The sequence below is a fragment of the Apteryx mantelli genome, chromosome Z, assembly GCF_036417845.1.
Source record: "Apteryx mantelli isolate bAptMan1 chromosome Z, bAptMan1.hap1, whole genome shotgun sequence".
Classification (NCBI taxonomy): Eukaryota; Metazoa; Chordata; class Aves; order Apterygiformes; family Apterygidae; genus Apteryx; species Apteryx mantelli.
This window is the reverse complement of record NC_090020.1, coordinates 84,533,087-84,550,965: the sequence shown is the minus strand read 5'-3', so window position 1 is coordinate 84,550,965 and position 17,879 is coordinate 84,533,087. Positions and strand designations below refer to the sequence as shown.

Here is a 17,879-nt window from a genome sequence, read left to right as displayed (position 1 = left end):
CCAGTCAACATCTTGATCTCTTTCTGTAAAGAACAGGAGGTGGTTTGTAGGTGTGAATAAACTTGGCCAAGTATCTGTACTACTGCCTGCAAGGTTGCTGGGTCTCTATTACTGTCTCTGTCAGCAGTACGATGTAAGATACTCTTGCCCTTGCAGTATCCCTTCAGGTGTTTATGGGGATCTACTATGAACCTCATCGGGAACTGATCTGCCTGAAAAATAACCTAGCAAAAAGAAAAGATTATTTTTTCAGCCAAGTTAATTCCTTAGTGATTCATAGCATAGCGCCACAAAACAATTCTGCTAGTACAACGAAGGAGTGATTTGGGGGCACGACAGACAGCTGGGTGGAAAAGGGACGTGCCATCCAAAAAAATATGTGTATAAGCACATGGTGAAAACAGAACTATATTCTGGAAGTGTAATATCCTGCTTTCCTGGGCCCCATTGTATCTCATGGTGTTGATTTTGTTAATACCAAAGCAAGCATTAAGATGGAATATTAAGAAAGTGAGGGAGTAGGAGTAAGCCTGGTCTGTGTTTTTGCAAACCTCGATGATGAATCAGCCTCTAATAATCAGAGAAATGAGGAGCTGAAGGTGAATCCACGCTCACTGTCCATAACTTCTCCTGGCATGAGTGATAGATGGTAACAGCCAGAGCAAATTTCTGGTATTTGGCAGGTAAAGTCACTGGAGCCTTACAGAATTTAGGAGTGGTAGGAGATAAGCAATATATGTATACGTGGTATTAAATGGCAAAGCTACCAGCAGTTTTATTATCGGTTGCCCAATGCTTTTTTCACTGTGAAAGGTGTGTTGTGACCTTGTCTTTTGAGAAGCTCTAACAGCTGTTTGTAGCATGTCACGGATACTGGGCGGGTAAAATGCCCTTGGGCTATAGAAGTGTCTTCCGAGGAATTCCTATTTTCAGCCTGCAGGTACCTGGTGGTCTGACTTCACACTCCCACTATTTCACTTTTTTCTTCATGATTCCATATTTGTTACACAGAATGGACTCATGGGGGGGGGGGGCTGATTTAAGATCATATAAATCCCCTTAAATCTGCCACTTCCTAAATGTCAAGCAATTGACATATCGGTCTGAACGGTGTTTGAATATTAAAAAAACCAAACCCTCAAAACCCTTCTGGTTGACTTTGTTGTTATAAACACGAGCTGTGAGGTTTGCTTTGGAGTCTTTGCTCTCGATTCAGGCAGACCAGTGTGTTTGGCTCTCATGAGTTGCAACCTCCTCCTTAGCAATGTTGTTAGTTACAATACTTTCATGATGGAAAACTTAAAACAGAGTTAACTAACGCAGAACTTGCTGAAAATCATATGCTTAATATTTAGTGTTCCACTTTATTCCTTCCCTGGAGTTTTTAATGAGTGGCTGGTTGAAGAATAGTGTGCATGATCCTTTAATGGAAAGACATAAAAACGAACAACTTTAATGTTGCCTTAATATGGTACATTTTTAAATTGGTACAATAAATTATGTGCAGCTTTTTATTCTTTGACGTCTTTCCTCTGAATAGGCCATTAAAGTCGGCATTCCCACAGTATGAATTTACTGAATGGGCTGATTCTTCTGGTTTGTATTCAGCGTCAGGGGAAGAAGCTTTGCTTAGTCAAAGGGAAAAACTCTTTCTTTTCTCCCCTTTCGGAGAGGGTGGTTGTCTACTACAGTTTGGGCCTTATTCTTACCATATTAAGGGTAGGTGTCATCTACTTTGTAGGTGTGTTTTTAGTGACAATTTGTATGCAAAATATTCTTACTGCTTACCATGCTGATCTCTTTTAAAAACAGTAGTCATGCCACTCTAAAACCTCTTATATTGTGGTGCCTTTAAAATAAAAGCAGATAAAACCATTTTCTTCAATGAAGACTGTGCTATCAGGAAGCAACTTTCACTGTCTTTTATTAATTACAGTTTTGCTGAAGTTTGCGGGACGGATTGTTGAACACTCTGATGTAAATCCAAAATAAGGCAACTGAAACAAATTCAACCACTCTAAATTAACTCCACTGTTTTTTTTCCTTTTTCTTTTTGGAAGCAATGTTTTTCTCAATGTATGCCAGAATAGCTAACCGCAGAATCCGGCTTTCTGGTAGTATGAAGCCAAAAATAAAAATCTGCAGTGAATAAAAACCATCAATTTTTTTGAGCAATGGACTGCTTAATTTACCATTCTTCCCCACCTTTACTGCAAAGATGATTTCTTACAGAAAACTAACTCGATGAAGAAACTCTGTGTACTATGAGCAGTAACTGCAGGTACAAAGTGATTAAATTAAATGTTACGAGAACAATTTCGGCAAGTCAAAATAAAATTTGTAGTGTCTAAATAGCATTTCAATAATGTGTTTTACTTGGTCAATATTCATTGCACCTACGTATGATAACTCCTAATTTTTATTTTGTCTTTGCAGTACTTTCACCTGTGAAAAATAAAAGGGGGCAACTTTGGCTTGCGTTAGTATCCCATATGTTTGAATGGGTTTGTGCACATCAAAATAGCATTTATGTGATAATATAGTTTTGAGAACCTGAACTTTCGTATCAGGGAAAAGAAGTATGATGACCCCTGGTACCAAAGGGGCAGTATTTGAGCTGCCAGGTTTAAACTTAATTTTGCTTTCTCCTCTCCCGTCCCTAGTATGGAGTCCTTAATATGTGACTTAAGTGTAGTTTCCGGGCTTTCCCCCTGAAGTGTGTGGGGACGAAGTCTGCACCTCAGACATTCAGTTGGACCCGAATGAGCTGGTCGAGTGTGTGTGGTTAAGTATACTTTGAATTCTTAGGGTTTTTTTTTCCTTGCCCCTGTGCTCACAACTTGTTAGAAAGCCCAAACCAGCTTGAGGCTAAAGGTTGTGTGCAAAGCAACCTCTTTTTGCTCATGTGTGGGAAAATCGTCAAATTCACATGGTATTTGCCATCAGGTGGTTGTTATGTTTGTTAAAGATCTGTGACCCTAAGCCAGAATTTGTGGCCGTGTGCATGGGAACCTCCTCCAGACTGGTGTCTTTTATGTGACTGGGCTTACGGGCTGGAACTGGGACGTCTGGGCTTCTCCTCGTAACAGGTAGTAGTCGTGTGAGGCAGCGTTAACTGATCTTGCTACTTGTTTATTGCTAGAAACTGATAATTTTTAAGAGAAGCCTGTTGACAGTGTACTAACGGTGCTCGTAGACCAGGTTATGTTTTACTCTTCCATCCCTGATGAATCTCCTCTATATTTTTCTGTTCTGTAGAATATTTTCTTTCAGAAGCTTCTTCTCAGTTTTGGAAAAAGTGTGATTTTTCTTTTCCCAGTTCTCAAAAGATGAAATTGCAGAGTGAAAAATGTGTGGGATTTTTCCTTTTCCTTTCTGAAAGGTTGTTCCCTCCACATAACACCCTTCCCCTGCATCTTTCCGTAGTTGCTTCCTTCTAATTAAGTGCAATGTGTTGAATGAGATGAATTTAAATATGTTTTAGACCTTTCTGTCCCCAGTAGTGAGCTCCTAAAATATATATAAATAAAGATGTATGTGTGTGTCTGTATGTCTGTGCGCATGTGTTTATAGGGAGCTTCACTCCATTAATACTTGATCTTGTTGTTAGTGCTGAAAAATAGTCTGACTACTAGCAGTGCTGTTCTGTGAATTAATGAAGGGGTGGATGTTTGGGCGTTGGGTTTCCATTTTCATATTTATTCATTAACCAAACGTCATCTCCCCGGGGGCTGTAGAGCAAAGTCAATACCATAGCTGGTTCTAGTGCTTCTTTTGTGCCACATTATGAATCTCGGCTCTGCCGTTTTCTGCATCAGTGTTAATATAATGCGTCTTCTGTCTTCACAGCACAAAAAATACTAAGGCAGCTATTTCCACATCTCTCGCCTTTCTTTCCTACCCAAGTTAAGGAAAGGCAGCTACTCTTAAGCTTTGCCCCAGGTACCTAGAGATGGGCTTCCCCCCTCCTATCACCCTTTCCCTCAGTGCTGAGCTAGACTCTCTTCAAGAATTTATCCTTGGGGCCTAAAAACCAGCAGTAGTATTACTTTTGAATGTAACAACAACACTATTTTCAGTATGTTTATTGGTGGGGATATTCTGTTGTAGCTCCTTCTCGCCACGTGTGTTTCCGTTGCTTGAGATGAAATGTTTCAGATGTTGCCTAGTCTTCAGAAAGGCGAAGTTCAGTTCTGTGCTCTGGTCGCCATGAGGGCGAGCGGGTTGTACTGGATTTTTAAGCATTAAACTTGGTTTTCATTTTGCTAGGAAAAAGATGGCACCAGTGTTAAAAGCTTTGCTGAAGATCTGAAGGTCTTGGTTTGCTGCTCTTCTTGATCCTGGCAACATGTTGGAATTGGGCAACTCTGTGGGATTTGTTTGGGGGGTTTGTGTGTTTTTGAATAGCTAGAAGTTAAAAAACAAACAAACAAACTGCAAGAATTCTACACTTGTAAGGCAGAGTGCTTGGAAATTAGGGGAAAATGGACTTTAATTAAAAAAATTAATGTTTACATTTAAACTTTAAATCCTGGAGCAACTACAGTATTTGCTCAGTCTGTATTACAGAAGTCCCCAGCATCTTTCGACTGTGGGAGAAGGATCGCTTTTTGGTGGGTTAAGATTAGGCAGTAACTAAGAACTCTGTAGTGCATTGGGGTCCAATATAATATTTTCCTGGCCTGTGAACTATCAGGAAGGAATACATCCTGATGACAAGCAGCCAGCTGGACAAATTTAGAAGTTAAAAAAAAAAAACAAAAAAAAACCCCAAGAAGTCCTCGTTTCATTCAGACCTAGAAGATTGCATTGTCCGTAGCTGTTGATGCGGTGTTCTAGTTTTATACCATTTGTTTTTAATTACTCTGCATGTTTTTAGCACTGAAACAGAAGACCCCCTTTGAGACTAACTTTAATTTTTTTAAAGGTATATTTCAAAGCGCAGTTTGCACTTTCTGAAACTTATGTTTCAAGGTAATTTGTAAGGAAGGAAAGAATGCAGAGACTTGATATTAAAAGAGCTCATCTGCACAGCCTAAAATTGTTGCAGGTGAAGTGCTCTCATGTGAAATGCCCTCAGTTTGCTACACAGTAAATTAGTATGATATACAGGATAACTTGCGGGCATCTTAATTTAATCTGTCTCTGCCTTGAAGTATTTCCTATCAAAAAAACTTTGGAATAATGCTTTTGGTTGCTGTTCCTGCCAATACCCTTACCTCTTCCTCTAGTCCTCCAGAGTATGAGAGCATCTAAGACAAACTCTTTCAAGACAACATCTCAGACAAACAGGTTTTAAGAGCGCAATTTCATGTGAGTTTTCAGCACTGGAGCTGCTTTAGGGGATTCCCACACAGGACCACAATTAGTCTCTCTTTTATGCTGGTGCAGTTAGTTTTGGGACTGTGCTGTAAACTGGATTATAATCTAAATTTAAAAACAGGAAGAGGATTGTTTCCCCCACTACTCTCTGTTAAAATTTCACTGGCCCAGCTGTAGTTGCTAAGATAGGGTTGAGCAAGTGGGACAGGAATTTCTTAAATCTAACTGTGCCACCGAAGGAAGTGTATGTGGGATCACACCTCTCTTGTCTTCAGTCTCTGCTCTCATATAAATGAGGTTACTCATTGGAAAATTTAAACAAATGCTTAGGAAGCAACAGCAGCTTTGGCAATATTAAATAGTAATATTAAATTTTGCAATATTTTTATATGCGAAGAGTGTTTGAACAGAGGCCATACCACTGACCTCTTACAGTCTTAGTTACTATTTGGGTTTCATTATGTTGCTGCTGCTTCCTATTTCTTCTGAATATGGTGCTTTTCATACCTTTAATTACAAGGATATAGCCGGACAAGCTCTGAAATTGTTCAGCCTATATTACATTACAACTTAAAGCGTTAACTTTTTTTAAACTGAATTTTAATTTTGGGAACTTCTGGAGGACCGCTTAAAGTAACTGCCATTCCTGTAGATCAGACTGTATGTTAACTGAGTCTGCACAGAGGCTGTAAAACCTTCTCTCGTATCCTGGTCATCCTTACTGTAAAGTCACTTCCGGATGCAGATTTCTTCCAAAGAGGTGTCTTGTTTTGGCAACTCTTGGAAATTTTGTGTTGGCCTAGATGGGACACAGATCTCATCTCTGAGCTGAGGGTGAGCGGGAGAGTCAGTCAGGGAATTTAGCTATTTCATATTTTACCGCTTGGAGAAGTTTTGCCTTTGCGTGCGTCTCCTGAATTTTTAATAGGGGTTTGATCTATTCTTTTAATACCTTCTCTTATTGAGAACATGTGGCATGCTCAGTAATCACTGCACAGGTGCACAAAGTGAGACTGTACGAAAGCATGTAGGGCAAAACATCTCACAACCAAAGGAGCTCCAGGCAGAGTCTTCAACCCCTGTCTGTGGGAGATGAGGCGCTCTAGCTGCAAGGAATCCTGATGGCACGTGCTAGGCGGAGTGGGGAAGAACAATTTCCAGACCTGCTAAATGCTGTTTTTTCTCTCTGTCTGCTTTGCTACTATGAAGTGAACTGAAGTAAGTTATTAAATGCAGCCAGTTTACAGCTCCGTAACGCTTTCCATCCGGGGACCTCAAAGCACTGCGTGGAATGAGCAGGAGCAAAGTTTTTAATGCTGCTGAGGTCTAACAACATGCTTGCATTTGCAGGAGATGTTTGGATCTACTTAGTTGTTTGCTCTGCTGACTCTTATAGGCCTGCGCTTTAGTGGCATGATAGAGGGAGTCTGTAGCCCCCGGTTGATTGGAATATGGGAAAGGAAAATGCTAAGAGAAGCTCTGCGAGAAAGACCTAAGTGGGGATGGATGGAAGAGTCGGGAGGTAACATGGCCATGAAGCACATGTGACACAGCCCTCGTCATTGCGGTGGGCATGAAAAGATGTCCCAAGAAACTTAAAGCAGCAGCCCTTGGCGGGGTTGGGGGGGTCGGAAGGAAGCCTGAAAGCTGTCCGCACCTCTCAGCTCAATGCCCGATTGCTCCCTGCGTTATCTTACCGACTGCCTTCTGCCCAGCCCGATCCTGTGATGTGTGTGTGGTTCTCTCCGTTAGAGATGAGAAGTTGAAAGGATGGGTATTTGCTTAGGTGGAAGTGAATTTGGCCTTGAAAGGATAAGCAGCTTACCTAAAAGTGCGTGAGCACGGCAGTGACAAAACAGGACAGTGCTTGTTCTGCTGTCCAACTGATGCATTTACCTGCTGGATTCGGGTTTCCCTTTAAGCATGTCTCTGTCTAACGTTCAGAGAGATCCCGCTTCTGGTAGCTGTTTTTCTTCTACTGAGATGGTGATAGAACAGTCTGAGTCTGCTCATGTACCTGGTCTCATGTAATAATTTTTTTGATGAAATATTATGTCATTGCACGCAGGTTTTGGTGTTCCGGGAGAATGTGTTGGCTCTTAGCTGTTTTAGAGAGCGAGTCTGGAGTCTATTAGTTTCCGTTTTCCAAACTCTTAACCTTAGTAATGTTTACTTCCTAACAAGCAAACTGGAATAGGAAACCCAAAGAAGTGCAAAATCAAGGGGCTTTATATTATATTGTACATTAGTGTCAGTGACTTGTCATTTTAAAAGCATCAGGTTTGAAGAGAAGAAGCTTGCATTCTAGTATTACTTTTAATATGCATTGATAAGAGATTAGATCTTTCGGTATTATTGTTGGGACACCTTCAAATTGCTTAATGTGACATTGGGCAAAATAGCTGATTATCATTTATCTCTTTTTCCCATCTGTTAAGGAAAAATATGCTTTATATACTTCCCATGTGGTGTTCTGCTCTGTTTTTGAGGATCAGTTAGTTTGTACTGCTAGGTTTGTAGCAGGAGAAGTATATAAATGTATTTTTATGCATTTGACCCAGCTGGTGTTTACTTTCAGCGGTTGTTGGTGGGTTCTGCTTTAGTGTTTTGTTGTTCTTTTCAGCTGATGGTTTTTTTTTTTTGTTGAAGCATACCAACCGGCAATTAATGAAGTTATGAAAAACTTGGTGTATGTGGCAAGTGCTTGTTGCGGTAATAGAACGTTAGGTAACAGAAAGTGGTGCTCAGTTTGAGGTTAAATGTCAGGCTGAGGATTCTTTAATTAATGCTTTTAGAAAAGGTGTTATTTCACGTGATAGTTACAGTACAAAAACAAGTGCTTTCTGAAGGCTACGGTTCTATGCGTATTCTCAGTGATCAAACCAAGCATGGCAGTAAGACAAATGATGTGCTGACTTCTCTTCACTTGGACAGACATTTCACTTTTGAATATTAATTTCCTGTTACATTTGAAATACAGCAACTATAAGTCTTGTACTGCTTGGTGTTTATATAAAGCAGCTAATGGATTGCTGAAATTAAGTGCTTCACAGAAATTTTTTGCTGCTGTTTTGTTAGGAATTCTCCATTTGCTTATGTTAACCGTGGTGATTTTTTTTTTTTTTTCCTTCCTCCTTCCCTCTAGTGCTGACTTAAAGCTCTTGGAAGAAGCCACCATCTCAGTCTGCAAGTCTTTAGGTGAGAAATGTGACATCTTAGCTTTTTTTCCATGTGATTTATCAGAAAAATTAAGAAACAGCATTTATGTTCACATGCATATCTTTAGTACACTGCACCTCTCTGTGTTCCACTGGTAAGATCAAAACAGTATGTGTAAGAGTGTGTGTGTCTGTACATCCCAAACTTTTAGAAACTTAACTTCCAGCATTAACTATTTTATATTAATTGAAATGACTGAAAGGATTAGAATAACTCCCTCCCTCCTTCCTCTTTCTCCTTTGCCCTCCAAGCCAGACAGGGAGGGAGAAGAAGTAACTGGGGGACATAACGAGAAGAGAATATAAATGTCATCAGTGATGTTACAAGAAGGTAAAATTTAGCTGTGAAAACCAGTCCTGTTTTCTGATAGGAAACTCTATTGTGCTGTAAAGAAGTCATGAAAAGGAAGCAGTTTGAGTGCTCCCCTTGGGATATTTAAATCTAGGCTGAAAAGTGTATTTGGAGAACAATCATGGAGTAGTAAAGCATGCACTAGAGAATCTTAAAAGAAGAAAACCAGTTGTAGTATGCTGTATGTAGAAGTATTTAAGGCACTGAAACTTGTTTTTGTTCTGTATCTTGTTTGAACTAAATAGTATCAAATTACAAATGCTATATAATCATATCTTTTCAATCCCTCATCTAGTTGAGAAGAATCCTCGAACAGGAAACCTTGGGTCGTTGATTAAAGTCTTTCTTTCTAGAACCAAAGAATTAAAAATTTCAGCAGAATGTCAGAAGTAAGTAGATGGAGAAGAGCTGTGCGTGTCATTTCACTTTTTAAATGTTCTTTTGTTTCTAGCTCCTGAGGTTTTGCTCTGCTAGTTAACATATTTACAGGCCAAAATTTAGACTTTTCTTACTTGTTCTGTTCAAACACAGATATATCCAGTACGTTTTCAAGCACAGGGTAGTAGATAAATAGATTACAGCAGGGAAGAAGACATGTTTGCCTTCTCCTGTGTATTACATAAACCGCATTTGTTTGACTGGATCCAAATGTGTAACCGTGTGCTAATTTCTGCCTTCCCTATTGTGCAGCCCTGAGGTGTTGCTGTCTTGTATTTCTCTGGACCCCACATGTAGTAAACGTGCAGCGCAAATACTCCACTACTAGGTTGGTAGTGCAGCACTCAAAACCCCCTGGAGCATAAATAACCTCTAAGCGGAAGACTGACCAGCCAGTGATGTTTGAATTTTTTTTTTTTTTTTATACCTAAATAATAGATGTAGTGGCTGAGATAAGTGAATGCTTGATTCTTCAAAGTAAACATTGTTTACATCTTAAGTGCTTGGTTTTGAGCTATTTAAAAAATCTCCTGACCTTTTTATCTAAATTTTAACTTTATACAGAAGCTCCTATTTAAATCCAATCCAATTTGAAAATATTCCTGAGATAAAATATTTAATTTATAAATTATTTCTTTCAAGTCATGTCACGCAACTGTCATTATTTTTGCTTCCCTCTTTCAGCAGTAGGAAAGAAATCCAAGAGGTTACATGTACAGCACTATGTAGTTTTTTCAGGAAGCTTTCTTTAACTGTTCCCCTGTACCCCTTGACAAATGTCTAACTCTCCTCAGATCTAGAGCTTCAAAAAGACAGACATTTTCTTTAGTGCTCCCTACCTCCTGGAATTGCCCTCAACCTTCTTGCTTCTATCTGGAGAAAAGTTATTTCTGCAGGGATGACTCCTGCTTCTTTAGCTCAGAAATATCTTGAAAACATAGCTTCAGGCAAGAGCTTGGCTATATGCTCTTGTATGGGCTTCCCAGCAGTTGCTTATTGGGATTCAAGAAAATGTTGTGAAGCTATATTCTCTTTGCATTCAGAAAGTTGGGAAAAATCTTAAAGGGGATAGACACTTGCTTTGTTGTGTTCCTGAAGTCCATAGGTGCAGACAGTCGTCTGAGAAATGCTGGATCAGGAAAAGTGCTCAGGTTTGGGGAGTCAGAATAGCTTTCATATTGAAGCTGTAGGAGGATTTCAGCTGTTTGGGTGGATTTGAGTTCATAGGGTCTAGAAACCTTTAGAAGTATACTAAGCCATCTAGTAAGCTCTTTGAAGAGAGTGGCACTTCTGGCAGCTATGATGTTTTTAACAAAACCAATTTAAAATTAGGAATAAAACTGCATCCTCTTGGAAAAAAATACTGTATTTAAATACACTTCTAACTTATTTGCTGTAGCAGAGAGTCTTCAGTTGATGCTTTAGAGCGCTTTGGCTTTTCCTTGCTTGCTTCAACTACAAGAACCCATTTGTCTGTTCTGGCATATATCTTGTTATTTTTTAATGTATGTTCACAAACTGTGTTACTGATTCTTGTTTGCTTTTGCTTCCTTTCCAGTCACCTCTTTATTTGGCAGGCTCACAACGCATTGTTTATTATCTGCTGTTTGCTGAAAGTATTCATCAGTCGAATGTCAGAGGAGGAACTGCAACTTCATTTTACTTATGAAGAGAAAGCACCAGGCTCATACGGTAGGTATATGCTATTGCTAATGAAACGAAGAGCCCACAAGAAGGTAATGAGCTCTGATGTTCTGTTTAGATAAGAATCCCAAACTTTGTTTTAAAACTAGAAATGAAGCTGTAATGATGCTACATACAACGTGCTTTATTGTTCAGGGCAACCTGTGAGATCGAAAGTATGTAGTCAGTAGTAAACCTGGCTACTTTGGGGTTTGAAGGAATCCAGTGTGAGACCTCTTCCTTTGTATCTAACATTTAAAGGAGAACATCTACAAAATGTGCTGAGAGCTTTTAGTAACTTGTTGGCTGTCTTTTCTTCCGTTGAAAATAAAGGTCTGTTAATAAGCTTCTGGCATGTTACAGGTTCTCGTAACAAAATAGACCTCTTCTGAAGCCGGGTTTAAGTTGTTTGGTTTGTTTTTCTTTAAAGATTTATTTTTAAACTTAACATGATCATTTCTTTACAAACTTCATTTGGAGTTATTCAGAACTGACACTGTAGACCTAACTTAGTTTTAGTATTCTTAATACAATTTAAAATGTCGTAACAGTCCTCTTCAGTGTATGCCTTGGTGTTCTGTGCCTCTTTTTTGTGCAAGGTGCTCCATTACATGAGGTGTAGTGGAATCTGCACAGGAAGGGATACGCAGAGTTTTCCTCTTCTGTTCCCTGAGAATCCCGTCTGCACATAATCCCTTCTCTGATCGGCCCGTTCAGAGAACGCGACTGCAGTTCTAGTCAGGGAAGTGACAGAGCTTGGATGGAGAAACGCAGGGCATTGCATTGTCTTTGGCCTCTAAGAAGATGGGAAGAACCAAATATAATTGGGTCAAAACTGTCCTATTACCACTGTGGGAACGGCGATGCAATTATTTAGGAAGCTGAATTCTTGGTATTTAAGGGGATCGGAGGCAGTTATTTCACTTATTTCAATAATTCACCTTTTTCAGTGACATCTTGAGATTAATGCTGTTTTTTTTTTTTCTCCCTGACTGGGACTTGCAGAACTATGAATAGAAAGCAACTCTCAAGTTGCTCGCCACATGCGACCCTGGGTACAAGTCACTTCCCGTCTCTCAGTCTGTTTTCTTGCCTATAAAAGGAGGGCTGAAATGCGCCATGCAAGGAAGAGATGAGTGGTAGTACTGTTTGGTTCTCCTCCTCCTAATGATGGAGAGCAAAGAAAGGTGTCTCTGGAAGAACACGATTTGCATGTTCTAATGTTGGTAGTTCTACTACCCTGTAAGACATTTAGCCATACCTCAAGAGAAAGGTATTGTAAAAATAAACCTACCCTTTGGGTTTTCCTTTCACATGTGTTTCATAAACCAGCAGCAGTCAGGGAATGAAATAAAAGCAACTTTTAGAAATCTACTGAGGAGAGAAAACAATACTACGATTACAATTGATCCATTAAAAAATGAAATTGCTAACAGTTAGCGGGCAGTAGTTCATACCATGATGTCTCTCTTGAACAAGAATTACAGAAAAGTGAATTTAGGCAGAATGTTCAAACGTAAGTGCAGCTCAAGGAAATGGAGAACGTGTTGCACAAGATGAAAGATAGCAGGAATGTCCGGATTACTTAAGTATCTTCCCTCCTATTATGTGTTTAAAAAAAAAAAAAAAAAACTTTTTGAATGTGAATGTATGTGTTCAAAATCAGTTTGATTACAGCATAAAAAATCGTAAGTCTGCCAAAAATCTTTCATGTCACACCATATCGTGACACTATTACAGAACACATGAAACATAGTGCTGGCATGTGAACATTGATTATAAATTTCCTTCACTTCATTGTGAAATTATCGTTGAGTTCAGACATTTATTGCATAAAACCAAAAATTGTCTGGCCAAAATGACAGGTATCAGAATGAGATACTTTGTCGTCCTTCCATAACCCACTCACACTCTGTTACCAATGTGGATTTCCCCGAAGAGTCAAGCCAGGCAAAGATCGTGTGTTGAGAATGCCTAATAGCTGCTTGCTCACTGAATAGTGAAAACGGTTCATTAAAATCTGGTTAACTCCTTGGCGCCTGCCATTGCTCTGGGGAAATCAGACTTCTGGTGCCAAAAGATTAAGTGCTACATGTTGAAATGGTTTAATGTATTTAAACTGTGATGAGTAATCTCCAAGAATGAGGTCAGCTAACTGATACATTAAAAAGCAGTGCCTGCTTATAATAAGCTATCATTGCAGATTGCCTGTGGGTTTATACCTGTTTAAAAAAATAAAAAATAAAAAAATGCCCACCCCTTGCTTAAATTGAATACTGCAGCACGGTAGAACAGATGCGAATGCTGGAAAGTTTTGTCAGTTTGAACCATAGCAATCTTTATTCCTTGTGCTGAGAGTTCCTCACGGCCTAATATGAAAAGTGACTGTTGTCACCGGGCTAGATCCGTATTTACACAATGTTTAGTAGCACTTGACTGTAATTCACAGTGACATTTATTAGTGCTAATTTTGTGCATATTGATGGCAAATGTACTAAGCAATTATCTTTGAGCAGATTGTTAGCTGGATGTTCTTGATTAGGAAGGTAATTGTGTGTGGTCTGTTGGTTAGAAGAAGGGACTGAAAGACAGGAAACAACTTCCTTGTCAGCTCTTGCTGCTCAGCTGTGGACTTGGGCCAATTTCTTCTATTTGACTTGAGTTTCCATTTGGAGATCGTTCTTGTGATCCTCTTCAAGGTACTGAGATTCATATCATGCTACATGTACGTACCCATCACTTGAGTTTCCTAACAAATGCTTCACTTATGTTTTTTTTTCTAAGTAAGTATAAGGTTAAGATGATGCCTTTCCCTAATTTTTATACTGAGATATAGGAAAAGTGAAGTGTCACCAAAAGAGTATAGTAAAAATGCTGCTGTATTAGGACTTATTTAAAGTGAGCAGGAAAAAAACTGAATTTTTTTGTTTCTGCTGTCATAATTGTCAAGCGTAGCTTTCTACCACCCTCCCCATCACTAGAATGCCCTTGGCGTTCTGCAGATCACATAGGTTTATTGGTACTTTCTGTACTACTGCTCTACATACCTAACTCTGTCTTTGAACATGCTTTTTAAAAAATTAAGCTGTTCTTAGTTGTCCCTGCTGTTTTTTCATTTACCAGAGCTGGCTATTGCGCTCGCTATTCTAGAGCCTATTTCTCTGTGTGTCCCTGTTTAAACTGTGAGCATCGCTTTCCCCCGCCATCTAGCTTGAGCATATATTCCAGCACCATGTTCTTTAGTTTAAATATAGCATCTTGTGACCTGGGAGTGCAGTATCAGCACGTCTGTTTGCTCATGCCACAGTCGGTGAGAACATTGGCACCTGCTGTGTATTATTTGGTATTTCAGGCAGAAACGTACAGTGTATGATAGTAATGATGTATGGAAAATATCCTTGCCGCTCGCTGCTCAGCAGTATCTTATGTTTTGACAGCTAATATATGACCTAGTATTGTTTCCTTAGTGTTTTTTAATAGCAACTGCTTCACCTGGAAGAATTCATCTCCCGGATCTTGCAATTTATATGCTTTCATTCTTTCTGAATGTCCAGTTTGTGCTTTTCCTTGCTAGACTGTTTTAAGTTCAGAAGAAAGGTGTGCTGTTGTACTTCTCATATTCAAAGTGATTATTGATTATTTGTGAAAAGTATGAGTGAAAGGATAAGTTGTAGCCCTTCACTATAAATGCTAAACTATGGTTCTAGTGAACAAACTGCGTGGGATCAAGTGAAAGAGAGAATTTGGAGTTCCTGCTACAACGCTGTTCATTGATTTCCTCCCAGAGTAATGAGTCCGTAAATAGAAGTTTACTATTTTTGGCAGTTTTCAGATGGTTCTTTAGCACAGGAAGTAGAAGCTTGTGTCTCTTAGCCCATAACTGGGAATTTGCATATAGCTTTGATAGGAGGATATTGCACAATTTTGATTGTAGGAAAATTCTTATACAGACTTGCATAATAAACTGTGTTTTAAGATTCAACCAAAAATTCCTGATACTAATAAATTCTAAATTAGTGTCATCTTCCATGACTTACTGTTTTCTTGGCATTTAGGTTAATTCCTGTATAGTACTTGGAATTAAATATTTTGTGGAAACTGCGTGATTCTTTGAATGAGAAAGTGACCTTCTATTCCATAAGGGAGTAACTTGGTTCCAGGGAGATCGTCTGGCTTGCAGCCTTCAATCACCGTTTTTAGCCTGCTCCCGCTCAACGCTGTTGGAATGGAATGCAAATGGAAACACTCTGACATAGCGGCAGCGTTCTGAGTAAAGCGAATTGGCTCCTATCAGTTCCTCGCTGAGAGGTGTCCGTATCTCAATTTTTTTATTCTGTTCAGACTACTGTTGGCCAGTTTTAGCAGGTGAGCTAAGGTGACTTGGCATATGTGGATCTGAAGCTGGAGCTAAGTCTTTGCTAACAGATCCCACACATTTTGGTGAGGTTTGCACTGTCTATATTATATTATGTCTTGCAGTCACAACTGTGTTGTGATTCAGAAGCATAAGAGTGGTTAGCATGTTCTGTATTCTCAATCGGATTGTCAGGTCATTTAACTTATTGACCTATAGCAGAAGACTTTATTCATTCTGTATAAAGAATATTTTAATTGTGAAGTTGCTAAGGACTGCATTTGGTACGTTATAGCAAATGCAAAGGAACCCCAAAGTGCTCGTAGAATGGGTGAGACTCGGAAGGAAAATCATTAAAAGATACGGTGTCTCTGAGAACACACCTGGTCTTTTACAAAACACACTGCGTTTTGGGGTTTTTCCTGACAGCCGGTTTGGGGGGTTGGGGATAGAGGAGAGAACAAGCAATGATATGCTTTTTGCAGCCCTTAAATGATTACAAGAGCTTTCAGTTATCACATAAAGGAAACTATATAAACTAATTGCCATTCTTACTCTTTGCTAACACTTTTAAGGCAAAGTGGAAACTTTTGAGAAGCCTGGGAGCTGAAGATCTAACCACAAAACCCCCAAAAGCTTGGTTTCTTGAAGTCTGCTTGTTATGTAACTAACTGTATGGATGAGGCTTTAAGTACTCATCTACAAGAAACATGAATTTTTTTTTACTGGTGTCCAGGTTTTTATCTATAGGAGCACCGGAGCAACAGGGCAGAGAAAGCAGGTGGCATCTAGGGTGAGGCTGTTCCTTCCTGTGTCTAAATATCTTATTGATACTAGGCACATCCAGCTTCTGCAGCAGCTCAGATCAGGTCTTGACAACACCGTAGTTAGTCACTTGGCAAGCAAGACTATTTTATGTTATCTATATTAGACTCTGTATTATGACCAGTGGTGGAGCTACGTTGGTTTTAGTAGAAGGGGCATCTAATAGCACCTCTAGTTTGCTTTGGATAAGTTGTTTTGCCTGTGTAATGCCTGCTAATCCAATGTCTGTAACATGGGTAGTTTTGAGAATGTTTAAAGCAAAGCAGTATTATTTAAGTAGCAAAATCATGCAGGTAATCCACATATTCGAGGCCTCAAATATGGTGGTTGAAAAATGGTACCTCAGCATAACTGGATTTCTTTTTAACTGGGTGTGTGTGTTTGAAGTTACTTTTACACTGTAGTGGAGTTTAGTAGATGTACCTATGATTTCTTTCTGTGTCAGTCTGCTCCAATCTTATCTGAACAGATTCACCCTCTACTTATTTGCCCCAAGGGTTTGCATGTGTCTTTAATCCAAGTAGGCGATCTCTTAATGCGAATGAGTATTGTATGTATTGTCTTTATCCTGCTATTGAAAAAAGGCATTGTTTATGAAAACACATCGTGTTCCATGTTTATAGCTCGCTCTCACGTTATAGATTTGGCATGCGTCCGCTTCATTGTCTTGGCAAGACGAGAATTAAACAAGAATGCCTGTGCCCCGATGGGGAAAAGGATGCATTAATTATTTCAGCTGAATGACATTGATTACAGCAATTAAGTTTAAAAAAAAAAAAAAAAGTTTGAGGACAGAGCAGGAAAGACTAACATCTTCCATTCTACATCACTGTGCTAACCAGCCGTCTTGCTTTAGTTTTAATCTAAAGTGCAAGAAAAAGCCTCCTTTCATGTTCAAATAACGTTGTTCTCTCTCCAAACAAGTTATGTATATAGCATGGTGGAAATAGTAGTCTCATGTTTTTTTCTTGTTTTTTTCCCTCTCCCCTCACCCCTTTCCTTAACTATTAAGCAAAAAACATTAGGTACCTTTTGGAAACTCACAGAAGTCTCACTCTAGAAGCCTTTTCTAGATTCATAAAATTTTAGAAGCGATTCACCTTCAAGCTGCTGTACAATACGATATCTGGACTTCATTATTGGCCCTAGTTTCAGTCTAAGATTAAATACTCTTAGCAGTTCTAGTTTTGTGCTAACAGGACCTACGTTGTGTTTACTCATGGGGGATTCTATATAAAGGAAACCGTGTTTCCGTGCTAAAAAACTGATTTCCTTTAGAATGTGCAGTTCACTAGGTGACAATTTTTAATGTGTTTTTAATAAACTGATTGTGGAAAAGAATGATTTTTGCTTTACTGTGAATATTCCCTCTGGTGTGCTTCTTAAAATTGAGTCCTGGAATTAAGAACAAACTTGGGTTAAACAGAATAACAATGCCACGACTTGGCTCTAATTGTTGTAGTTATTGCAAGACCTATTTGTCTGAAAATGCAAAATAAATAGCCATTTGGGTAGTCATTGTGGTGCAGTGGTGTGATGCCTGTCTGGTGAGGCAAAGGGGGAAAAACGTGCTTGCTTTAAGGCCATTCTGCGCTGTAAAATCCTTCACTTTTTTGTGTTTTATGTATCTTTCTATAGGTTTTTTTTTTTTTGTAAGCAGAAAAAAACCTTGATGATTCAAGGGATG

General features: G+C 39.1%; 1 protein-coding gene across 3 annotated transcripts in view; it reads left to right on the top strand.

Moving 5' to 3' along the window:
• The window catches only part of DYM (dymeclin), a 221,406-nt gene that overhangs the window by 16,008 nt on the left and 187,519 nt on the right, over positions 1-17,879 (top strand). For all 3 annotated transcript variants that reach the window (XM_067315529.1, XM_067315530.1, XM_067315531.1), the window contains 3 exons: positions 8,468-8,520; positions 9,188-9,281; positions 10,889-11,022. In XM_067315529.1, coding sequence (XP_067171630.1) covers positions 8,468-8,520; positions 9,188-9,281; positions 10,889-11,022 — 281 coding nt within the window. The remainder of the gene's footprint in view (positions 1-8,467; positions 8,521-9,187; positions 9,282-10,888; positions 11,023-17,879) is intronic.